Raw genomic sequence first — 21,158 nt, 5'->3', positions numbered from 1 at the left:
TGTGGTACACATATCAAACTTGATGCAAGCATGCAGACAGCATAACAGGAGGTAATCATCTTTTGCTGTCTTATAGGGGAAGATGTCATGACAGGTGAATATGATTATCTGTTCAGGAAATGTCAGTGAAATCAGAGCTTGGTAAGACACTTACAGTGGCTCAAAAAAGTGTCCCAATGTTGGGTGATTTTGGAAGGATTTAAGATTTATGAGAGAACCAATAGGAATCAGTTCAAACTACTGCAGGACCAAAAGTAGCACTAGCTGTTGCCTTGACAACAAGGGCTTGTTCATGTAGTTCAGTTTTCATGGCACTGAGATATAACCATTTTAAAATGACATGTCATTGGGACACTTTTTTGAGCATGATGTTGTCAGCCATTATTTAGTAAATAACATAATGATTTGACAACTTCTGAAGGATATTTTGCTTCAATCATGCCTGATTATGTAATGTACATAATCTTGAGCCATAAAAGAGGCTTGGTGCCCACTCAGCTAACCCTACTCCACCATGAAATGCATTTTTGCCTCTGCTAGAGCAAATATCCATCTTCTTTCTGAATCTGGCCTTTCTGCTCATCAAATATCCTCTAAAGCTGGTCTGGGAAGGTCTACTGTGGCCAGGGTCATCAAAGAGTTCCAGCTAGATAAGGAAAACCTCAAAATGGTACATTTTCACTGGCTTTCTTCTACTGGCAAAAGGAGAATAGTCTCTAGTGTGACCTCTGGAAGACCTGAAAATGCAATCCAGGCCACCCATATAATAAGAGTGGCCATTTCCTCTCCTTTCTCTGCCCAAACTGTTTGTAGTGTGCTCAATTCTGCATCCCTGACAGCTGTAGTCAAGCCCAATACTATTGATCTTGGGTTCAACTGACCAGCTGACCCTATTCCAGTCCTCCCCAGTCCATTTTTGGTGCTTAAGAGCAAAGGGAAGTCCCTGTTGCCTGTGCTTGCCAGACAGGAGTGGCTTCTCCAGCTTGTCTATAGCCTTCAGGGATGTAGAATCAAGCACACTACAAACAGTTTGGGCAGAGAAAGGAGAGGAAATGGCCACTCTTATTATATGGGTGGCCTGGATTGCATTTTCAGGTCTTCCAGAGGTCACACTAGAGACTATTCTCCTTTTGCCAGTAGAAGAAAGCCAGTGAAAATGTACCATTTTGAGGTTTTCCTTATCTAGCTGGAACTCTTTGATGACCCTGGCCACAGTAGACCTTCCCAGACCAGCTTTAGAGGATATTTGATGAGCAGAAAGGCCAGATTCAGAAAGAAGATGGATATTTGCTCTAGCAGAGGCAAAAATGCATTTCATGGTGGAGTAGGGTTAGCTGAGTGGGCACCAAGCCTCTTTTATGGCTCAAGATTATGTACATTACATAATCAGGCATGATTGAAGCAAAATATCCTTCAGAAGTTGTCAAATCATTATGTTATTTACTAGATAATGGCTGACAACATCATGCTCAAAAAAGTGTCCCAATGACATGTCATTTTAAAATGGTTATATCTCAGTGCCATGAAAACTGAACTACATGAACAAGCCCTTGTTGTCAAGGCAACAGCTAGTGCTACTTTTGGTCCTGCAGTAGTTTGAACTGATTCCTATTGGTTCTCTCATAAATCTTAAATCCTTCCAAAATCACCCAACATTGGGACACTTTTTTGAGCCACTGTACAATACCTTGGATAGGTCCTCAAACTTTTGACCATCTGTATATGAAACTGAAAGCACTTGCTCAAAATGATTGAGACTGCACCAATGAGGCATTGCATTGAGACTAGTAAATTATTAGCACAACTGCTTCATGCAATGAGATAGATGCACTTCTGTTCAACTTCTCCCATCATCTGATGACCCATTGTCTTGAGAATCCTCAAAAGTTCTCCCCACAAATGATCACCAAATTTTCCCACACAGTTGGCATGGAGTCTATCCCAACACAACACTTGATAAATGTCCATGTTCCTGACCTCCCAGAAGGCACTCTAGAGGTGATTAGAGCTAGAGGGAAGGTAACAGCATGAGCCACTTGCATCTACATCATGTAGTCCTTGTTTCACCAGACTTTGTTCCTTGCTGTCTGCTTGGGTCTGTGAGTATGCTTCCTGTAATGTCTTGAAAACATTCTTGCTGGTATGATGTTCACACCCAGTGAAAACTGGCTATGGCCAGGTGTGACATGAGGTGACAGGATGTGACCAAACTGGGCAAGTGATACATGGTCACACAGAGTCAGAGCCTGCTAGCAACATGAGACTGACATAGTATGACTGGGTACTACCTCTGTATGATACCATATGATCTTTTTGGTGCAAATATACTGACTCATATCTGGCCACATTAAGTCATGCCCTTGTTGGCTTTGCTCAATATGAGTGCATGTGACCTGGTGTGACATGATATTACTTAGTGATATCAGGCCATATTCACACTGGCACTGCACCATCTGCTCGAAAATGACACAATATGATATGGTGTGACCATGTATTACATTCTACTGGGTGGGGGACTAATACATGAGACCCAGTTTGGATGCAGGGGATGCCAGCCTGAGAGTACAATATGTGTGTGCAAAGTCCAATTAATTGAATAGTAGACAGCATTGGCAATGCCAATGCAACACAATCAAGATAAGTTGAATAATAACCCATGCCAATGATTCCAGCAGATGGAAATAACAATGCAATGCAATGTGGTTCAATCTGATGTGATGCAATTTTGTGCAAAGTGCAAACAGTGCCTAGGTGGTATGCAGAATACCTTGCTCGATGATGGACTTGGTCCAGGTATTCTTCACAACCTAATAATGCATTAGAGTGCTTTTCCAGCATGTTCATCACTTACAAGCTCTTTGGCTTCATTGTTGTAATTCTACAAATCGTCAGTAAAAATAGTTGACATGGAAAGTGAAATCATTTACTTCACATGCAGCTGGTGTTAGAGTCTTATCCCAGTACAAGCAGAAATCTTCCTTCTGTCTGTGGGGTTGATTTTCTTCAACCACCATAGCATACACAGATTCCTGTTGAGTACATTAACATATGTACATGAAGCATGTCACTGTGCATTCATTACCATCCATTCTTCATGCCCAATGGCCGTAGAGTCTTCTTTGCCTTGGTTGTTGAGTCACTCATGCCAGTTTTGCAATCATTGGATGCATTGGTGAATGTGCTGTCAGAAAGTCATGGACTCTCCACAATGGGAGGGACAGGCAATACATTGACCTTCCCTGCAGCCATTGCAAGTAAACTCCTGCAAAGTTGATGCCAAAATCAGTAAATGCAATCCTGAACAATGCATGAAGTTACATAGGATTATATACAATAGGACTCTTGGCAATGGTCAGGATATTGACATTATCAACACTTGGATTGTTTTCCTTGTTGGCCAAGTCTGTGCCCACATCCTGGGGGGTCAATTGTGCTGAAGTAGCCTTGACAGGATATTCAGGTGGTTCTATACAGGTGTAAGTCAGTGCTGCAGAGGAATATGATGCAAACCTTGTATTGGCAACTCTACACAAGCTCCCAAACTGAGGGATGTGGATGTGGATGCAGATGTCAGCATGGATGTGGATGATGAGTCTGGTGCTGTGAGCTTTGGTGATTCTGATGGGTCCTGGGACTGCAAGGCTGCCATGGCTTCGCATATCAGTACAAGGTATCAGATAGGATTACTCACATTTTTGTTTCTTGTTGGACAGCATTAATGAAGTGTCTGTGGGTCCCTTGCACTTCTTACTGCCAGGATTGAGGCTTTTGACGTCATTGTGGTTGTTGAGAGCCTCTCCTTTGATTGTGTTGCATGTAGTCCTCTTCAAGTTGCCATGGTTGTCAAGATGTTTTGTTCTCCAGGCCAAGTATGTCTTCATACACAGATGCTCAAGTTTCCAGCCACTTTCCATGAGCTTGAACAGAGGCAAGTCTTTCTCCATATGTGCCCATATGAATTGGAGGGCAGTCATACTCACCCTACCCCAAGTATCCAGTGCTATTTTGCATTGGGCAATTTTGATCCACCCTGCACATAGAGCTCTTCAAATCTTGGTTAGCATTTCTGAGGTCAGAACATCACCATTTTCATCTTCAAGGAATGCATACAGACCACAATTGCTCCCTCCAGCCTCTGGGGAGTCCAACCAGTCTTTGTAGTCTTTTCTTGTCCAGAATTGCACCTTTGGGTGTCTTGCACATCAGAGGCTTCTTGCCTGCAGTCATTGGAAGCTGTAGAGGCAAGTTACTCCTGAGTAAACTTGGATCCCACATTCCTGAGTTGACTACATTTGTGAGTTTATCAAAGAGGTTCCTGTGTAATGATTAGCAATAGATAGCCTGTAAACTAATATCTCACCTGATTGTGTCATGTTCCATGGTTACCTTGACCAAATGCCATTCCAGTGCATTGCAACAATCTTGCAGAAAGGTGATGCATGACTCCTGCTACATATATGCACTCTATAATATGGTAAGCACCTAGTTTTAACTCACTATACTTACATTAACTTGATTAATTGAAGTCTGGGGTGAATATTGTGTAAACAGCTGTTGTTGAGAGGGTAGGACACCAGGACTATTGTGCTGCAAAGAAGAAAATATCAAATTATCATCAATGCAGTTGCCTGTTGGGGCCAAGAATGGGTCACCAGACTGAGGTGAGAATTATGAGCTGTTGTTGAAGCTGAAGTGCAAGTTGCTGGCATTGAGGGAGTACATGGTAATCTAGAGACAGGGGAGGATGTGACTCTGAAGATATTTTCCCATACCTTATTAACTGCTACCAAGTGCCTTGTAACCTTAAACATAATGAAATGTCACCACTGACTAATTTGACATTTGCTCCTGCTCCAACTATTACAATGGTCAGTAATGTCATTGTCGTCAACATCAAAGGCCTTCTTCTGACTGGGATGCCTGTACCGTTTCATTGGACATGCCTTCTCCTGGAACTAAAGTAAGTTTTCTCCCAATCTACTTTTTGACTTTGCTAATCTCATTGAACTTGTCAGAGGATCATGTTACATGTCAAACACCCTGAATTCCACAAATACAGCTGTCCTCGAGTTAAGGAACCCTATGCACAACCTGTGCCACTCAAGAATGTCATGCTGGAATACAAGGGTCCCATCAAGTTGGAGGGGGAAAGCCAGGACTTTACCACTTTGAGGCTTGAAGAACCCGAGCACAAGGCCAGCCAGGCTGTTACTCCCAAGCTTGAAGAATATAGCAAGTGCAGCATTGTGTTGGAGGATTCTGATTGTGACACAAGTCTGTAAGTAGATTATTCAAAATCTAGTCAAATCTAACAATTGATGCAGGCAGTCTGCTACTGTAGCTCCATTGCCCTGCACTGTCCTCACCTGGGACAATGGAAATCCCCAGGCCAAGGAGGGCACACCATCCTGACCTTGGAAGTACTACATTCATTTGTTTGATCCCTCCATTCTCCCCATCAAAATCATGTGTAGGAGGGAAGCAATGGAAAGGTATGAGGATAGGCTTGAGAGGGGGGGGAAGCACCATAGGCTAGCTTGAGTTTTATGATACCTACAATTTGTTTTGTCATACTTGTATGTTTACACTGTCAATACATTTGATATCTGTACTCATGAAAAGGTTGAATTCAGATGTAGCTGCAGTAAGAATCTGGTTCGATATATACACTATTTGACATCCTCATGACCATCATCTTCATCATCTCTTTCAACATACATGCTGTAGAGAACCCCCCATTCAGATACATCAAATCCAGGCCTTTCCATTATACAATACACCAACTCTGCAATGCCCAAGGGCAAGACCACCTGCTGTGGGATCATCACAATGATGCTAATGATTTGTTTGACACAAATTACAGATATAGTGTCAAGCAGTTGGGAGGCTAAGAGAACATGATTTGAAAGTTTCAGTAAGTCTTCATCAGGTGCAGAATACAAGTGAACAATTGCAATGTCAGTGAAAGTCCAGTTACCATCTGCAGCTTGAACTGGCAGCCTAGTAAAATATTGGACTTTGGCACAGTGGGTTATACTGTCACAAAGACACTACATGAAGAGCCAGTTAGCATAGTGATCAAATTCAGTAGGATGATATACTTACCTTTATATTGTGTGAGACATGAAGTTGCTCTGGAGGTTGAAGACTCTCTCTCCAAGCTGAGCACACAACCTGGCCATTTGGAAGACAAAGTTGAGCCCACTTCTTGATATGTGGCAAAGGTTGTCTGGGCTTGAGAAATAGCGCAATGGCAGCACCTTCATCACTGTGGGGAAGGATTGAGGTCTTGGAACATTTATGAAGCAGAGAAAAGCCATCACAGAGATCAAGGGAGCTGTAAGGTAGTCTGTTGACTGAATCATTGAGCTCAGGTATGATGGAGATGAGCAAGTTGACTTGACATCAGTGGATGCCCTCATGAGAGAGATTTGTGTAGGGCTTGGAGGGCTGTCAAATCTGTTCACTGAGATTCCTGATGGTCCATTCCATGGTCCATTGCACATAACAGAAGGGAGGACCTTTATGAATTGCCTCTGGTACAAGATGAATGACTTGGTGTACACAAGGGCACACAAAATGGATATGGCACTCATGAAGTTGGTAATAGATAGACTTGAACTCATGTTCCCAGCTGCAGAGGAGTGCATGCACATCGAGGAGTTGTTCTTCTGTCAATGTGTGTTGGCACATGATCTGAAGTCTGTGAACTAACTTGCAGTAATTCACCCAGTACAATCTGGGCAGGAGGTCATAGAGGAGAATCAGTGTGAGGGCAAATATGTACAGCTGGAACTCCCAGGTCTTGTATTGTGTATTGATTTTTTTGGCAATGTTACAAGGCTTGCAATTGTAAGAGCTGGGGAGATGATGACCTGCTTGCTTGACAGCCACTCCATGCTCATGCCAAACTTCTTCATTGGCTAAAATGGCCCATGGCCATATCTCCAGATCATTGCCTGCTACATGATTGATGGTGCCATGCCAGAGGGAAATGAGAAGGTCACTGATGTTTTCAGCAAATGCATGATATCAGTTGTCATACACAGAGGAGTGCAGAGAGAACAAGTTGGCTGGAGCACAAGAATGAGAGGTGGTTTGGTGAGGCCAGTGTCAGTTTTCTTCTTGTCCCATTGTGTGGGATTCTGCACAGTGACAATAGTTCTGAGATTGTTGGCATACTTGGCACATCCACCTAGTGGGAGATTGAACATGTTGATGTCAGCATGATTGCTGCCACAGACACAGCAGTTGTGAGGTCAGAGTAGTGCTGGGCAGTAGTGTTTGCCATTTGTTTTATGTCTGCTGATGGCACCACAATACATGCAACAGCCATTCTTGCTGCTATGACCAACTATGCCATTCCAATAAATCAAACCAGGCCTGTCTGTGGTCATAAAAAGTAGATAGACATTGGAGGAGTAGCAAGTGTTGGTATGGGTGTTCCAGATGGGGAGTCCTTTGGCCTGAAGGGCCATGAGATGATGGATGCCAGGAAAGAGGAGTGAGTCGAGATTCTTGGGCTTGTTGGGGCCAGGAATAAAACCCCCAGGGCAGACATGGAGTTTGTGATATTGTTTGTCCAGTGGCAGATTTATAATGATCCATATATACATCCAACAATCTGACTCCTTACTGTCATACAACTGGGCTCTGTCAAGTGAGAGCATGGGAATGGCATCATTGTGTTTGATGTCACCATTGAGGACAGCCCCAAGGTAATCCCAACCCATAGTGATGTCATTGATTAGTGGGATGCAACCAGTCTCACATAGTTGCTGAAGGACCTCTGCTGTATGCCAAGTGAGATATCCCATATCAAAGCACTATCCTTGTGCTGATAGAGGCCTTGCAGTTGGGGGCCAATTGGGATCATTGTGAATGTCTGCACTGCAACCTTGGATCTCCTGCAAATTCCTTGAAGCTGTTCCTCCTTCCATTGAGAAGTGCAACACATCAGGCAGGCCTTGAGATGGGAAAAAGGCCCAGTATAGGCAATGCAGGAGTTGTGACACATGTTGTGTTCAATGGAGATGACCCCAGTGTAGGTAGTGATGAGTTTTTCAACATTATAGAAGCTCAGGATGGAGTCCATGGCTGGGGTGCACTTGAAGGCAATGTGGGCTGCTTTGCAGATGTGATTGTACACCTGTTGGGATGCATTCTCAAGGGCTAAGTAGGTTGATATGGCGAAGTGAATGCCTGGATTATTGATGGTAATGACCTCAGCAGGGGGGGTCCACAACCTCTCAAGGGCGTCAGTACTGAGTTTTGCAACATTGTGTTGAGCAAAGCATTTTTGAGGGCCAATATAAACTCCATGGACTGGCACATAGGTGAGAGTACAGCAGATTGCACAAGAGTCTTGATGTCAATGATGGGGTGTGTCCTCCACTCATGCCATATGTTGGCAGGTGCTGCCATTCTATCTAACCTGGCAGCTGGTAGATCCTACACTAGAGAGTTAGAACACATTGAATTGGTTGTCCACAGCCACTTACCTCATCTACAGATGGATCAGTGGATGCTGTAGGTCCACCTAACTTGGGAGCTGGTAAATCCTGTGCTGGAGGTTAGAACACATTGAATTGATCATCTATGGCCACTTACCTCATCTACAGATGGTCCAGTGGGTGTTGCAGGTTTGCCTAGATCAGGAGCTGGTAGATCCTACATTAGAAGGTTAGAACACATTGAATTAGTCATCCACAGCCACTTACCTCATCTACAGATGGATCAGTGGATGCCATAGGTCCACCTAACTCAGGAGCTGGTAAATCCTGTGCTGGAGGTCAGAACGCATTGAATCAGTCATCTACAGCCACTTACCTCATCTACAGATGGTCCAGTGGGCATTGCAAGTTTGCCTAGATCAGGAGCTGGTAGATCCTACATTAGAGGGTTAGAAGGTGTTAAATTGGTTGTCCACAGCCACTTACCTCATCTACAGAGGGATCAGTGGATGCTGTGGGTCCACCTAACTCAGGAGCTAGTGATTCCTATGATCAGTCTCAAAATCAGTATTCTACAGAATGGAAAATAAATGGACTCACATTTTCATGAGTGTGCACATGTTTATGGTGTCCATCCTCCATGGTTTTGAGTTGCCTTTTCACCATCACTTGGATAACAGCTGCACAACAAGTGAGTTTTTCTGAGCTGTGGCCTGCATGGGGTCTGACTTGGGAGGATCAAAGGCACTCCTTTTCTTCTTTGGTCCCAGCCTCCACAAAATGACAGTACCATGTTGCCTTTGACACTGGGTGAGGCTGCCTGAAATTATACTTGCTGCAGATGCATATGTAGGGAGTTGATGCAGATGCCATAGGCATCGAGGCAGCCAGAGCAGTGCACAGTGCAGTGTACTGTGTTGCTATGTAGTGTAAAAGATACATCCAACTTACCAATCACAACACAACATAGCCAAAAAAGGAAGGAGTAACTTTGATTATCAACCATGTCATATTTGTCACATTACTTTCACATATTGTCACCTCATGTCACACCTGGCCATGGCCAGTTTTCACTGGGGTTCACAGTCCTCAGGGAATTTTAATATCTCATCCTAATGGATAAGGCAAACAGGGCAATGGTGATTTGACATCATACCATGTATGAGTGCCATGACTGCTCTGAGTGACAAAGATTGTCAGCCTACATTCATGATATTTTGGGCAGCATATCCACTTACTGCTCTTCATAATCAGCTGAAAGAATTAGTATGGTGGGAAAAAATCAGCAGGTGATGCCATCCCAACACATTACCCAATAGCCAGTTTTTGAGTACTCTGATATTGTATCTAGTATCTTCTTGAATGATTCATGCCAAATGTGATTCTTGAAGTTGGCAAATGATTTCTTTCCAGAGTACCTCTTGTCTTCCTTCACCTATTAGAAGCACAATACAGAAAATCAGCCAGTGTACTCAACACTGTCAACAAAGGAACTTACAATTGGTAACCACCTGACTACATGGCCACCACCTAAACCTTCACCATTATGGATCCAAGTAGGTAGATTCACAATCCACACAACAACTGGATACCTTTTTTGTCAACCGAATGATGACAACTTGGCTGTATCAGCATATAAAACAAGTGCTAGAACTTTTCCACCTGAAGGTAGATCACTCTGAAAAAGAATTGTTGAAGTTTCATGCAGAGACAACTAATGACATACTTGTACATCCCAAAATTTGTTAGCCATCCATGGCTCATCAATGAAATGAACAAATGAAGCACCATCAAACTTGGATAGGCACTGAGCACCAAATACAAAATATGGGCCCACACTTGAATCCTTCAAGAGATCATAGGCCCAATCCCACAACAAATGACAATACATCTTAAACTCCATCATCTCACCTCCAAATGGTGCACTCATTATCATTGTCTGAAACTGGGCTAGGATGTAATTAGGGTTGACAATGACAATGAATAGATGACACTTACTGCTGTCATGCAGTGTGAAGCAGCCCACTGAGTGCTCTCAGGATCATTGTAATTATTCAGAGTCCAGTCCTCAATGTGAGAACATTTCAAACACTTGAGGATACAATTACTTGCTCCTTGTTGAGAGTAGCATCATGAATGAATTCTGAGAGGTTGAAGTCAAGATGGGTTGGGAACAGGTACCACAGAGCAGTGCATGGATCCAGTTTGTATGTCTTGGGTGCATGACCTTGGGTGAACTTGGTGAATGGCACTTTCACAGTTGGCTTTCCAGCATTTGGGTGGTATTCAACTTGGATATCATCAACAATGTTGATATTGATCTTGGGTTCAGCAACTGCATAACATATTGGCATGGACAATATGTGATCACATATTGACACACACCATTCAGTTCATCATTCACACCCACATCAGTGCTGGCAGGCAGCTCAAGATCCATAACCATGGGCCAGAATGTTGCAGGCTCTGCTAACAATTGTGTGAGTCCAATTCAGAGAGTGGCAGGAAACTTACCTAGTGCTGGCTCAGCATGCATCTCAACAGAGGGCCCTGTCACTGATCCACCAGTAAAAATGCCTGCTCAAATCAATCCAGTGGTAAATCAGAAATAAAATCAACTGGTAAAATTCCTATGTACCTTCTCAACAAAGCAAGTCAAAGTGAGCATGATCTTCATTTGTTTTTCAAGCCCACCTGATGCATGATTTGCAATGAGGTCCTATTCCAGTTGGCTTGAATGATTTCCCACATGATTCACAGGTAGTAGTGTGCTTTTCCAGAGGCATACTACTGGTCAACAAATGGAATGCATCCTGTGAGAGTAAAGACAGTAAATACAATAAAGAAAAATGAGTGGACAGCAAAGCAAGATGCAGACAGTAGCAGTCACTGTTGCAAAGGGCATTGCAATGGCATTGCCAGTGTATTGCAACTCTGCACTCTCACATGCAATCTAATCATGAACTGATTATCACTGTGCAAAAATCTGACATCATTGCAATGGACTGAATAATTTTCCAACAGGGGACCACAAGAATTTTGACATAGACAAATTGGAGGTCTTGGTTTGCAGATGGAAGGATTGGAAGAGGCCAGAAAGACAAAGCAACCAATGATCTTGAAGTCCATATTGGGGGAGCTGCACAAATTAGAAAAGAACACTGAGATGTTTCATGCAGAAATGCAGCTGAAGGTGGGGGTATGCAGTTGCAGCTCTGATTGGGTCTTCCAAGACTAATGAATAACTTGTAGCTTGCCACTGTTTGGCTGAAGAAACCACTGTGGGCCCAGAAGCCCCATAACATTCTCCAGTCCAGATACAAGTATTCTGTGTGGTTGGTTGTTTGGGAACTGTATCACAACCATGTGCAGAAAAAGCTTGCCACTATGAGGGAGGATGCTGGGGATGAAGAAGGCACCAAGCCAATTGGGGTCTATCAGCAGGCACTGTGAGTCAAAGTGTGGTTCAGTGGTGTAAACCAACCAAAACCAACACAAAAGACAAAGAAAGCGAGTGGTGGTGTGCCTATGCAGTACCTAGATGGTGGAAGCTCTTGTTCAGGTGGGTTTTTGTCAGTTACAACACTCAAAGATGAGTGCTGAGGGTTGGGGGTGCTCCTGATGAAGAGGGAGCAAGAATGTGAGAGGATGCAATGGGGTAGACTGCTGTCAGCCGACAGAAGGATGGATGATGACTTAATTTGATGTCCTAAGCTATTCAGGGAGGACTTGGAGTGAAGTATATTGATGATAGGCAATGATAGGCAAAGTAGACAATAGTTAGACCCTTAATAAAGTCTCAACTATTGAAGCTGATGAATGAATTACTGAGGGACAATGAAATGCAAGTGAGGGGAGCTCTCTCTGATGTCTTCTTTCAGTTTTCAGCTATCTAAGTACAGTGATTTATGTACAGTACAGGGGTATTGCCTATGGAAAACAAGGTGTAAACACTTGGTAAGTGATTGGTAACTGATAAGTAAGGAATGTAAGCAGTGGGTAATCAACTTAGAAAGCATTGGTGAGCATTGGTAAGGATAAGTAAGCCAAAAAGAAAGAATCAGTAAGCAAAGTCAAAAGATTGGTAAGCATTTGCAACAGATGAGTCAAGGACAGTCAGAATTTCAAAATATGAGTCAAGCAATGTCAGAAACTGAGTAAGCACACTGAAATCACATTAGGAGGAGACTGTGCATGTCACATCTTGAAGGAATCACTTCTACATCAGAAAAAGGGGACTTTGCCATAGGTGGAGGGGATAAAACAAAAAATGTAGTGGGCTGCACTGTACTGAAAATCCAAATTTTCATGGCTCATCAAAGCCACCAAGGAATTTCACTGTAGATGCAGCTCTTCAGTGGATTTTCAAAAGCCTTTATATACACCCCAGTGTCTTTAGGGCAGGCTTGTTGCTTATTGATGATTGCATCATTGGTGATGTCATATGATGTCATAGGGATACATCTAGACAAACACATATGATGTGGCCATATATGATAATCCAATAGGAAATAGGGCTCATACATAGCCCAATCATTGTCCCTGTGACTTCCCATGAAGTGTCAAGATAAGGTTCCATTAGTCCTTATATGGTCTAATTATGATTGGGTCCTTCAGGGCAAGGCTGTAACAGTCCAGGAATAATTCCATTCTCTCAGGACATGCTGTGTCTTGGCATCAGCAACTATAAAGCCTAGATCTACTGCCAGGCCTAGGAAGGCCAACAGTGAGTTAAGGTTTTGTTCTGCCAAGATAAGCTCTGCATCATGTATAGCGCATGTATGGTTATTACTAATTTTGGTCTGAATATGATCATGTTCAACTAGCAAATCCTGTGCTGACAGCATAGGATTATAGACACATGCAATCATATTCAACTATTCCTTATTCCATTGCATAGCTAAGTTGCTTAGATTACATGTTCATTGTCTAGAAATGACCCATTTGGTGTTCTTGAGTACGGTGGTGCCTAAATCAAATAACCAGGCATCATGATCTATGAGGACCCCATCATCCACAAAGAAGGCACATCAGTAGATCAACACACAGTCAGGCATGGGAAAAACAAGATCAGCTGATGGAGGCCATTCAAAGAGAATTGGGAGTCAAGTTGGTAGAGTAACAGGGAGTTCTCTAGAGGCCAAATCCCCAGTTTCCCAAAAGTCCTGTACATTACATATTGGACCCAGTACTCAAGTTTTTAAGGAATTTATGTCAAACATGGACCAAATGTCATTAAATTGGGTTTTTAAAGCCAAACCTGGGTTAGGCAGAGTCAGCTGTAACCATGTCCACAACACCTTTGGTGTGTGACACCACCCAAGGTTGTCAGAAAATGGGTTAAAAACAATTGTTTTACCTGCTCAGAAAAGTGCTTTGCTGAAAAAGGGGATCCTACCCCATTGATGAGTTGCACACCATGCCATGCAGATGAAGACTAAAGTCCTCATGCATAGAAAGACTGCTGGATGTTAGCAGTCATCCTTCACACAAGAATGAGTTGTCAGTGCTAGAGAGAAAAGAGGAAGCAAGTCAAGCACCCATCAATCAGCCACATGATTCTGCCTTCTGAGTTTGGAAAGGATCCTCACACCCTATGCATTTCTACAACACTCCATCCATCAGACACTCATTTTGCTAAGTCCATCAGATATGGCTGCCTCTTCATCAATCATCTTGCTTGTCTCCTTTCCAGAGACAGTGGCTATGTATATCTGCCAGGTGTTCCCATCAGCTTCTGTCCTGAATCCCCCTTGTTCATTCCATTGTCATCAGCCCTGTCCCATCCCATGCAGCTTGGTCAGTGTGTTCTCCTTGTCAGTATGACTTCCAGAAGGACATTCTTTGGTTGCCTTAGGTTTATCACTTGGTTACAAAGGTCTTATGTGGTCATTTTGGTCTCCCCACTTGGTGAAGCATATGGTTCCTTCCTCCCTGCTCCCTGCAATGTCTTTATTCCAATCTTGTCCATCATTCTCCCCACATTGCAACAGCTGCAGTATAATCTACTGTTCTCCAGCCTCCCTGATTGCATCCATGATGGGTATGACATGCATCTTGCCATCTTACTGCAAGACCCAGCAGATGTCCCCCCTTCTCCCTCTCCTCCATCAGAGCCCTGTTCATGGAGCTTTTATTGTCTTTGCTGAGAGGATGAATGGGTGGGAGGCATGATCACCTATGCTCCCATTACCCCACAGACCCCCAATGCCCAAGCCCTTTAACACCTGACTCATGCCATCCATTTCTGGAGTTTATACTTCCCTATCTGGAAACACCATCCATCTGTCATCCCATCTTTTGATCTAGTGATGTCTCCACCAAGATCTGACATGCATTGCCACCCCCTAATGTGATACTAGTGTGCTTACTCAGATTTTGACATTCTTTGACTCATACTGTGATATTTTGACTGTCCTTGACTTGTTTGTTGTCAATACTTACCAATCTTCTATGCTTGCTTATTTTTCATTTCTTGCTTACTCATCATGATTACTCATTGCTTATAGTCCTTACTCATTACTTACCAAGAGTTTGTGCCTCATTTGTCATAGGCTGTGCTCCCCCCACAGTATATAAACCCCCTGTACTTAGCTACAAAAAAGCAATCAAGAAGTCATTCAGGAATCAGTTCAGCTCATCTCAGACCTAACTTGTCATCAACAGTTGAGGCTCCATCAAGGGTCTATCTACCTTCATTTATCATCTGAAGTGTCATCTGTGCTTAGTCAGCACATTTGATTAGTCATCCCTCCACTCCTGCATAACTCAACATCAACTTGTGCTAGGAGCACATTTTATCCAAGTTCCTTACTCCAGTCAGCATCTCTCTCACAGTCATTATCCATTCATCCACTCCCACATAGCTTGACAACAACTTGTGCCAGGAGTACTTTCAGCTGAATACCTTCACTCTGTTCAGCATCCTTCACCCTCTCACCACTCATTCCTCCACTCCTGCATAACTCATTGACAACTTGTGTGAGGAGCACCTGCCTTTGAAATCCCCCCCACATTAGATTTTTCTGTCCTCCAGGTTCTGTGGAGGTAAACCACCACTTGCACTTTGTTGTCTTTTGTGTTGGTTTTGTTTGGTTTACACCAGCTCTCCACACTTTGACTCACAACATGCTAAGAGCCTTATAATACCAAAGCTCTCTGGGCACTCCTGGACACATTTGGGGAAAGCACATGATGAAGCTATTTTGATTTACAAGTGATTCTACAGGTGATTCTATCAGGTGAGGGAGTGAATGGAAAAGTTTATGGGACACGCATTTATGATGACTACATGGGATGGTAGATGACATAACTGTTGTTTATGAGTCTGCCAATCACAGATGATGTCAAGCTTTTCACTCAATGATCTCATAGGGTGATAAGGGCATGGCCCCTCATTGACATCCCCCCCTTACTACCTGTTGACATCAAACCAGCTTGGTACCTCTCTTGATGGCTCTAACATCAGTGACATTTCTCTCAAGCAAAATTGCTGGTTGCAAAGCAGGAAGAAGGCATCTCCCTCTCCAAGCAGTCTTTAGCTGTTGAAACACATACAAGAGAAACAGACAAGTAGTAGTACACTTGAACATGGAGGGCATTGACACACCCCCAGTGGTGCAGATGTTGAAGCAGAACCACTTTGTGAAATTCTGTGATAGACTTAATATCCTTCAATGTCAGGAAAGGGTACTGTTCCACAAACTCACATACTGAGTTTGTACAACATACCAACAATGATCCTCTAGGATACACAGACTCAGCAGTAAATTCCTTGTGTATAGTAACATGGTCCAGCATATATTCTTGCTGAATAAACTTGTAACTGATGGCAATGACATTACTGACCCCAGCAATGTCAATACACAAGTGGCACATGCCACTGTCCATGGTTGTCTGCACAATGCTCACCAACATGATGAACACAAACAAAATGCCAGAACCGCAACACATGCAAGTTGCCCCCAAAAGGCCATGTGACTGGACTTAATGGTCTGGTATGATTGTTGAGGACAAAGAGTTTGCAGACCAGGCCTGACAGAGTCCAGGAATACCTGTTAAGGGTGGCTGTTCACACTTCCATTATAAGCCATGCCAATGCCACCCATGTGTCATTGAAAGATTGACAGAAATGGATATTCCATACATAATATTTTACACATTTGCCCTATACACTGCAAGCATTTCACACTTTGTGGTGAGTAAACATGGTGAAAGAATTGAAGAAAGAGATACTGTTTCATTTCCAGTGTTTTCACAGAAAAAATCCAAAAGTAATGTTGTATTTGCTTTGCATAACCTACCTATAAACATTAATTGTTGGTAATGTCCATTAGGTTCAACTCTAGAGGGTATTACCATTAATTCATGTTTACCAGTAGAGAAGACAAAGAAAATCCAATATTATTTTTTGATTTTGTTTGTGAAAACATCCAAAATAACATGGTATCTTTTCCTTCAACTTTGTCAGCATCTTCCCTGATGAAAAATTGTGAAATGCTTGTAGTGATATCTTAGATAAAATGCCATATATACTCAAAATTCACAGAACCAGGGGGCCCTCCCATTGAGGCTTTTCGCCTGGTTTGGGGCATAAACTCATCCATTGTTTGGAAACAATGGATGGAGTGGCATGAAAGTGGTGTGCCACTTGACTCATACATGGTGGTACAACTCCAAGGGGGCCCCCCAGGATAATGACAGCTTCCCTTGCTCAACTGCCCCCCGACATGTCACGTGATGTCACGTGACATACCGGCAGCATCTTTTTGGCAGTGTTGTTTGGTCTTCCGAGTCTGACATGCACATGTTTTGCACAATGCAACCCTTGTTATCTTATGTCCTGGGCCCATAGATGCCTGCTCGAACTGTCTCTCATCTCTGGGTAGGCTGTAATTCATCTATTGTTTTTGTACAATAAAAAGACCTATGCACTTGTGCTACTGGGTGCTGACTAAGCATGCAAAAATGCATACTATGAAGCAAAAACACAGTAGTCATAAGTAAGAAAGGAAATCAACAAAAATAAAGCACATAAACCAAATCCCTTCATAGGGAAAACCAACTCCGTACATCTGAGGGGGCCTTGAGATCTTGACTGCCCCCGGTCAACCCAAGGGTAGTTCCTAGGCAGATGGCAATGATGAGAAGGGGAAGGGGACAAGGGCACGTCGCCGAACAACAACTGCTCGGAACGATGCGAAACGAGGGGCATCAGTAGAGGGGAATGCGAATAACATGGTAAAAAAAGAACGGAGGGAATCCGCGAATCCTGTCGCAAGATATTTGCAAAATCGTCTGAAGGTGCCTCCAACTGCAAATCCAGAGATCCTTCTACATCCACTGCAGCAAGCGCAACGTACCATACACCACTTGGAAGGCCTCGTCAAGTAGTACCATATTCTGAAAAAGCGAGGAGTATGACGGCGAAACGGGGGAGATATTACACATGCACCCGTGAGGTTTCACCTGGGGGAGGGAGAGGGGAGACCCTCGAACGACAACAGCTGGGGGGATTGACACCAAAATCCGGGAGACGGTAGGGAACCCGCAGACGTATACGGAGAAAAAGGAACCACGCCATTTCGACCACTCAATCCAGAGCTATACCCAAAGTTGCCTCATCACCCTCTGAATACGAAAACGGGCATATCTCGACAACGGCTGTGCGGAACTGGATAAACGAGACATTCCCAGGAAGTGTTCAGCGAGGGGGACAAACTGCCAAAAATGCGAGAGGAACGGCGGAGAAACACGTGAGATACGATCTCAAGTCCTCAAAGGTGGGGAGAGGAGAGTCGCCTGAATGACAACGGCTGGGGGGACCAGCACAAAGCACTGGGAGATGATAGGGGACACCTAGACGAGTGCAGAGAAAAGGGAACTGCAGCAACTTGGTCAGCCGGTCACGAGGTATGTGCAAAAGCATCGCCCAGCACTCCTAACACAAAAACGGACGTATCTCTATAATGACTGCGCGGAATTGAACAAAGGAGGCATCCCCAGCGAGGGCTCGGAAAGGGGAACGAAAGATTCGAAAGGCGAGAGAAACGGCGCGACGACACACGAGATACAGTGACAAGACCTCAAGGGTTGCCCTTCCCACAAAAATGTAAATAACTCTGGAACCGCTTGGCCTGTCAGGAAGAGCCCATGACCAACAGAAAGCTATCATTGAGTACTATCATGCGACAGGTAATGCACAATTTTTACAAAATTTGGAATAGCTACACAACAACAAGATTTCTTGAACTCGGGATTCGGGGACCTGATAGAGGCAGGTCTTTGCTACAGGCCTGTGCAAAAACCTCGATAAAATATGCTAAAATGCGTGTACCAGTGAGCCTTGTAAACGACATGTCTAAAAGTATAGGTAATGCACAATTTTGTCACACCATGTCACTCCTGACAGTCATCTCCGCACGCATAAATTAAGCTCCGCAGTGTTAACAATTGTACTCCGCCCGATTATCGTGCTTCGCTGAATTCCCTATTTAAACGGAGTCTGAATGTGCTGACGCGCGTGACGCCCCTATACTTGATTTCTGTCACACTCTAGCACAATCATGAATATTGCAGTCGAGTCTTCCTTTGTTTCACTGAAACAATGTGCTGTGAATATTTGTATGGATACGATGCGACTAACTCGAAAAATTTGAGTCCAATGCCCTAGTAGATCTCTGGGATCTGGGTCAAAATACCATAAAAATGGGGTGGTTCCCGCCACCTTCCTTGAAGTTTGCATGCTAGAGAGCTACCACATTATGTTTTTTTTACATTGAAGCACACTAGCTAGTAGAATATGCCTATGGCAATGTGCCCATGATGTTATATTATGAATATCTTGAGTGTTGTGGGCAGGGAACACAATTGTGCATTACCTGTCCATTGTGCATTGCTCATCACATGATAGTACTTCCATCCTGCAAAAAACTGAGAGACGTGGGCGCAACTCACATCTATTGTGGCATACATATGGAGTGCATCACCATGTAATAGATTTTTTACTGCCTCGTCCACACTTACACTTCCGACATTCCTAATGTGGGTTACCGCCGTGATGTCACGTGATGTGTCTGGGGGCGGTTGAGCTGGGACAGCTGTTAGTAGGGACGCATGCCTTGCCCAGACCATAGCGATGATGACGGCTTGGTCCGAGGCAACCTGGCTGTGTGAAAGAAGCAAGCGCTGATCAAGAAGCTACATACAGTTGGGACAAGTATCGAGCGTCAGAACTCCGACAGACATGTGGTCCAGGCGGGGCCGAAGGCACAGGAATAGTAGTGACCCGTGCTTTTCATGGACCTCAGCTTCCTGTCCTCTCTCACATCTCGACATTGGCCAACTGTGGTGAGCTCCTTCCCGGCTCTTTGATCTGCGAGACTGGAGCAGCGTACAATTGCCTTTCCGCTCACTGCCAACCAACTGGCCCTCTTTCCATCCATCGTTGAAGTCCCTATTGGTTCATCGTTCTGTTACTTGCATTGATCTCCAAGCGGTTCCATCTAGAACCTGAAATTCACCGACACTCAAGATTATCTGCTCTGTACTGTGTGTTTACCCGTGAGTTCTTTCACCATCGTTACACTAATCAGTTTTGCTGATTCGGGTAGCATTCTGACATTAACGGTTGCTTCCCCTCATATCTTCCTGGTATCCAAGGATCACGTATGGCTCTGCTGTTCCTTGCTTATTGCAGCTGATTACTGAGCCTTCCCCTAAGGCACAACCATTTACACCCCGTCATTGTCCCGGTGTAGCAGCATCCAATGGATCTGACAGACAACGTTTCAGACAAGCGAGCAGAGCTGGAACGTTGTCCACCGGGGCATAAGGACCGGGATCATGCTCTCTACAACCTTGCGGCAGCCCTCTACGACAGGTTTCGGGCAGAGGGGAAAATTGACGACATGGACGAGGCAATCGGTTTACACCGTGCAGCATTGGAATTCCGCTCCTCTGGACATCCTGATTCCATTACCTGGCTCTCTGTCTTTCGGATAGGTACGAGAATCAGGGGGTAGTTGCCGACCTGGAAGAAGCTGTCACACTCGAACGTGCAACACTAGAGCTCTGTCCGCCAGGACACTCTGATCGTGACGTATCTCTCAACAATCTCGCTCGTAATCTCAGGATGAGGTTCCAGAAACAAGCTGGGATGCAGGACTTGGGCGAAGCGATTAAGCTGCACCAGGAAGCACTGAACTCCGTCCCTCTGGACATCCTGATCGCTCTTCTTCGCTCCATTACCTGGCTCTCTGTCTTTCGGATAGGTACGAGAATCAGGGGGTAGTCGCCGAGTTGGAAGAAGCCATCACACTAGTTAGAAATTTCAAAATCTAAAATTTCGACATGTAGCACTAGGGCTCTGTCCGCCAGGGCAACCTGATTGTGATGCGTCTCTCCACAATCTCGCTTACAGCGGTTTGCGAAAATATTGTCAGATATTTGTGAGCGTGTCGTGAGCGCTTGAGCTCTGCCCGATATGGAAATGTAGGAATTTGTTGGCCTACGTACTACCAGTGCATATGGCCAGACTACATCATGTACTCCTGAGATGGCGCAGTAAATACATACCGCTTCTTCTGCAATGAAACTGTAAAACTGCTTTGCATCGAAGGAGCCCTCAACACGTGCTGCAATGTACCCATCCACTATCATTGCAGCACATAGTATCTATTATCTCGAATAAACACATCCTTTAGC

At 44.1% G+C, this 21,158-nt stretch overlaps 5 protein-coding genes across 5 annotated transcripts; 2 read left to right on the top strand and 3 right to left on the bottom strand.

Annotated features, from left to right (window-relative positions):
• Positions 1-2,747: 2,747 nt before the first annotated feature.
• Positions 2,748-4,380, bottom strand: F5J12DRAFT_786322 (uncharacterized protein; the record flags this gene model as incomplete). The annotated part of the gene is made up of 9 exons (XM_051743418.1): positions 2,748-2,807; positions 2,852-2,878; positions 2,928-3,029; positions 3,235-3,262; positions 3,319-3,466; positions 3,511-3,651; positions 3,692-3,981; positions 4,115-4,315; positions 4,361-4,380. The coding sequence occupies 9 exons, from the start codon at positions 4,378-4,380 to the stop codon at positions 2,748-2,750; spliced, it is 1,017 nt and encodes a 338-aa protein (XP_051595464.1).
• Positions 4,381-4,817: 437 nt separating this feature from the next.
• On the top strand, positions 4,818-5,412 carry F5J12DRAFT_786321 (uncharacterized protein; the record flags this gene model as incomplete). The annotated part of the gene is made up of 3 exons (XM_051743417.1): positions 4,818-4,960; positions 5,060-5,278; positions 5,325-5,412. The coding sequence occupies 3 exons, from the start codon at positions 4,818-4,820 to the stop codon at positions 5,410-5,412; spliced, it is 450 nt and encodes a 149-aa protein (XP_051595463.1).
• A 257-nt stretch (positions 5,413-5,669) lies between these two features.
• On the bottom strand, positions 5,670-6,204 carry F5J12DRAFT_727293 (uncharacterized protein; the record flags this gene model as incomplete). The annotated part of the gene is made up of 2 exons (XM_051741795.1): positions 5,670-6,050; positions 6,106-6,204. Coding segments are annotated over 2 exons (480 nt in total), but the record flags the coding sequence as incomplete, so codon positions are not given.
• Positions 6,205-8,429: 2,225 nt separating this feature from the next.
• On the bottom strand, positions 8,430-11,358 carry F5J12DRAFT_786320 (uncharacterized protein; the record flags this gene model as incomplete). The annotated part of the gene is made up of 17 exons (XM_051743416.1): positions 8,430-8,456; positions 8,502-8,561; positions 8,611-8,670; positions 8,721-8,780; positions 8,830-8,889; positions 8,940-8,999; positions 9,054-9,133; positions 9,692-9,707; positions 9,766-9,888; positions 9,952-10,037; positions 10,116-10,131; positions 10,180-10,398; positions 10,452-10,520; positions 10,562-10,788; positions 10,839-10,919; positions 10,968-11,030; positions 11,292-11,358. The coding sequence occupies 17 exons, from the start codon at positions 11,356-11,358 to the stop codon at positions 8,430-8,432; spliced, it is 1,374 nt and encodes a 457-aa protein (XP_051595461.1).
• Positions 11,359-20,221: 8,863 nt separating this feature from the next.
• On the top strand, positions 20,222-21,021 carry F5J12DRAFT_786319 (uncharacterized protein; the record flags this gene model as incomplete). The annotated part of the gene is made up of 4 exons (XM_051743415.1): positions 20,222-20,456; positions 20,477-20,725; positions 20,811-20,902; positions 20,950-21,021. 4 exons carry the CDS (start codon positions 20,222-20,224, stop codon positions 21,019-21,021), a joined length of 648 nt encoding a protein of 215 aa, XP_051595460.1.
• Positions 21,022-21,158: the final 137 nt, after the last annotated feature.

This window comes from Pisolithus orientalis (assembly GCF_024613125.1).
Source record: "Pisolithus orientalis strain OTSU chromosome Unknown F5J12scaffold_54, whole genome shotgun sequence".
Classification (NCBI taxonomy): Eukaryota; Fungi; Basidiomycota; class Agaricomycetes; order Boletales; family Pisolithaceae; genus Pisolithus; species Pisolithus orientalis.
This window is presented reverse-complemented; position numbering and strand designations above follow the sequence as displayed.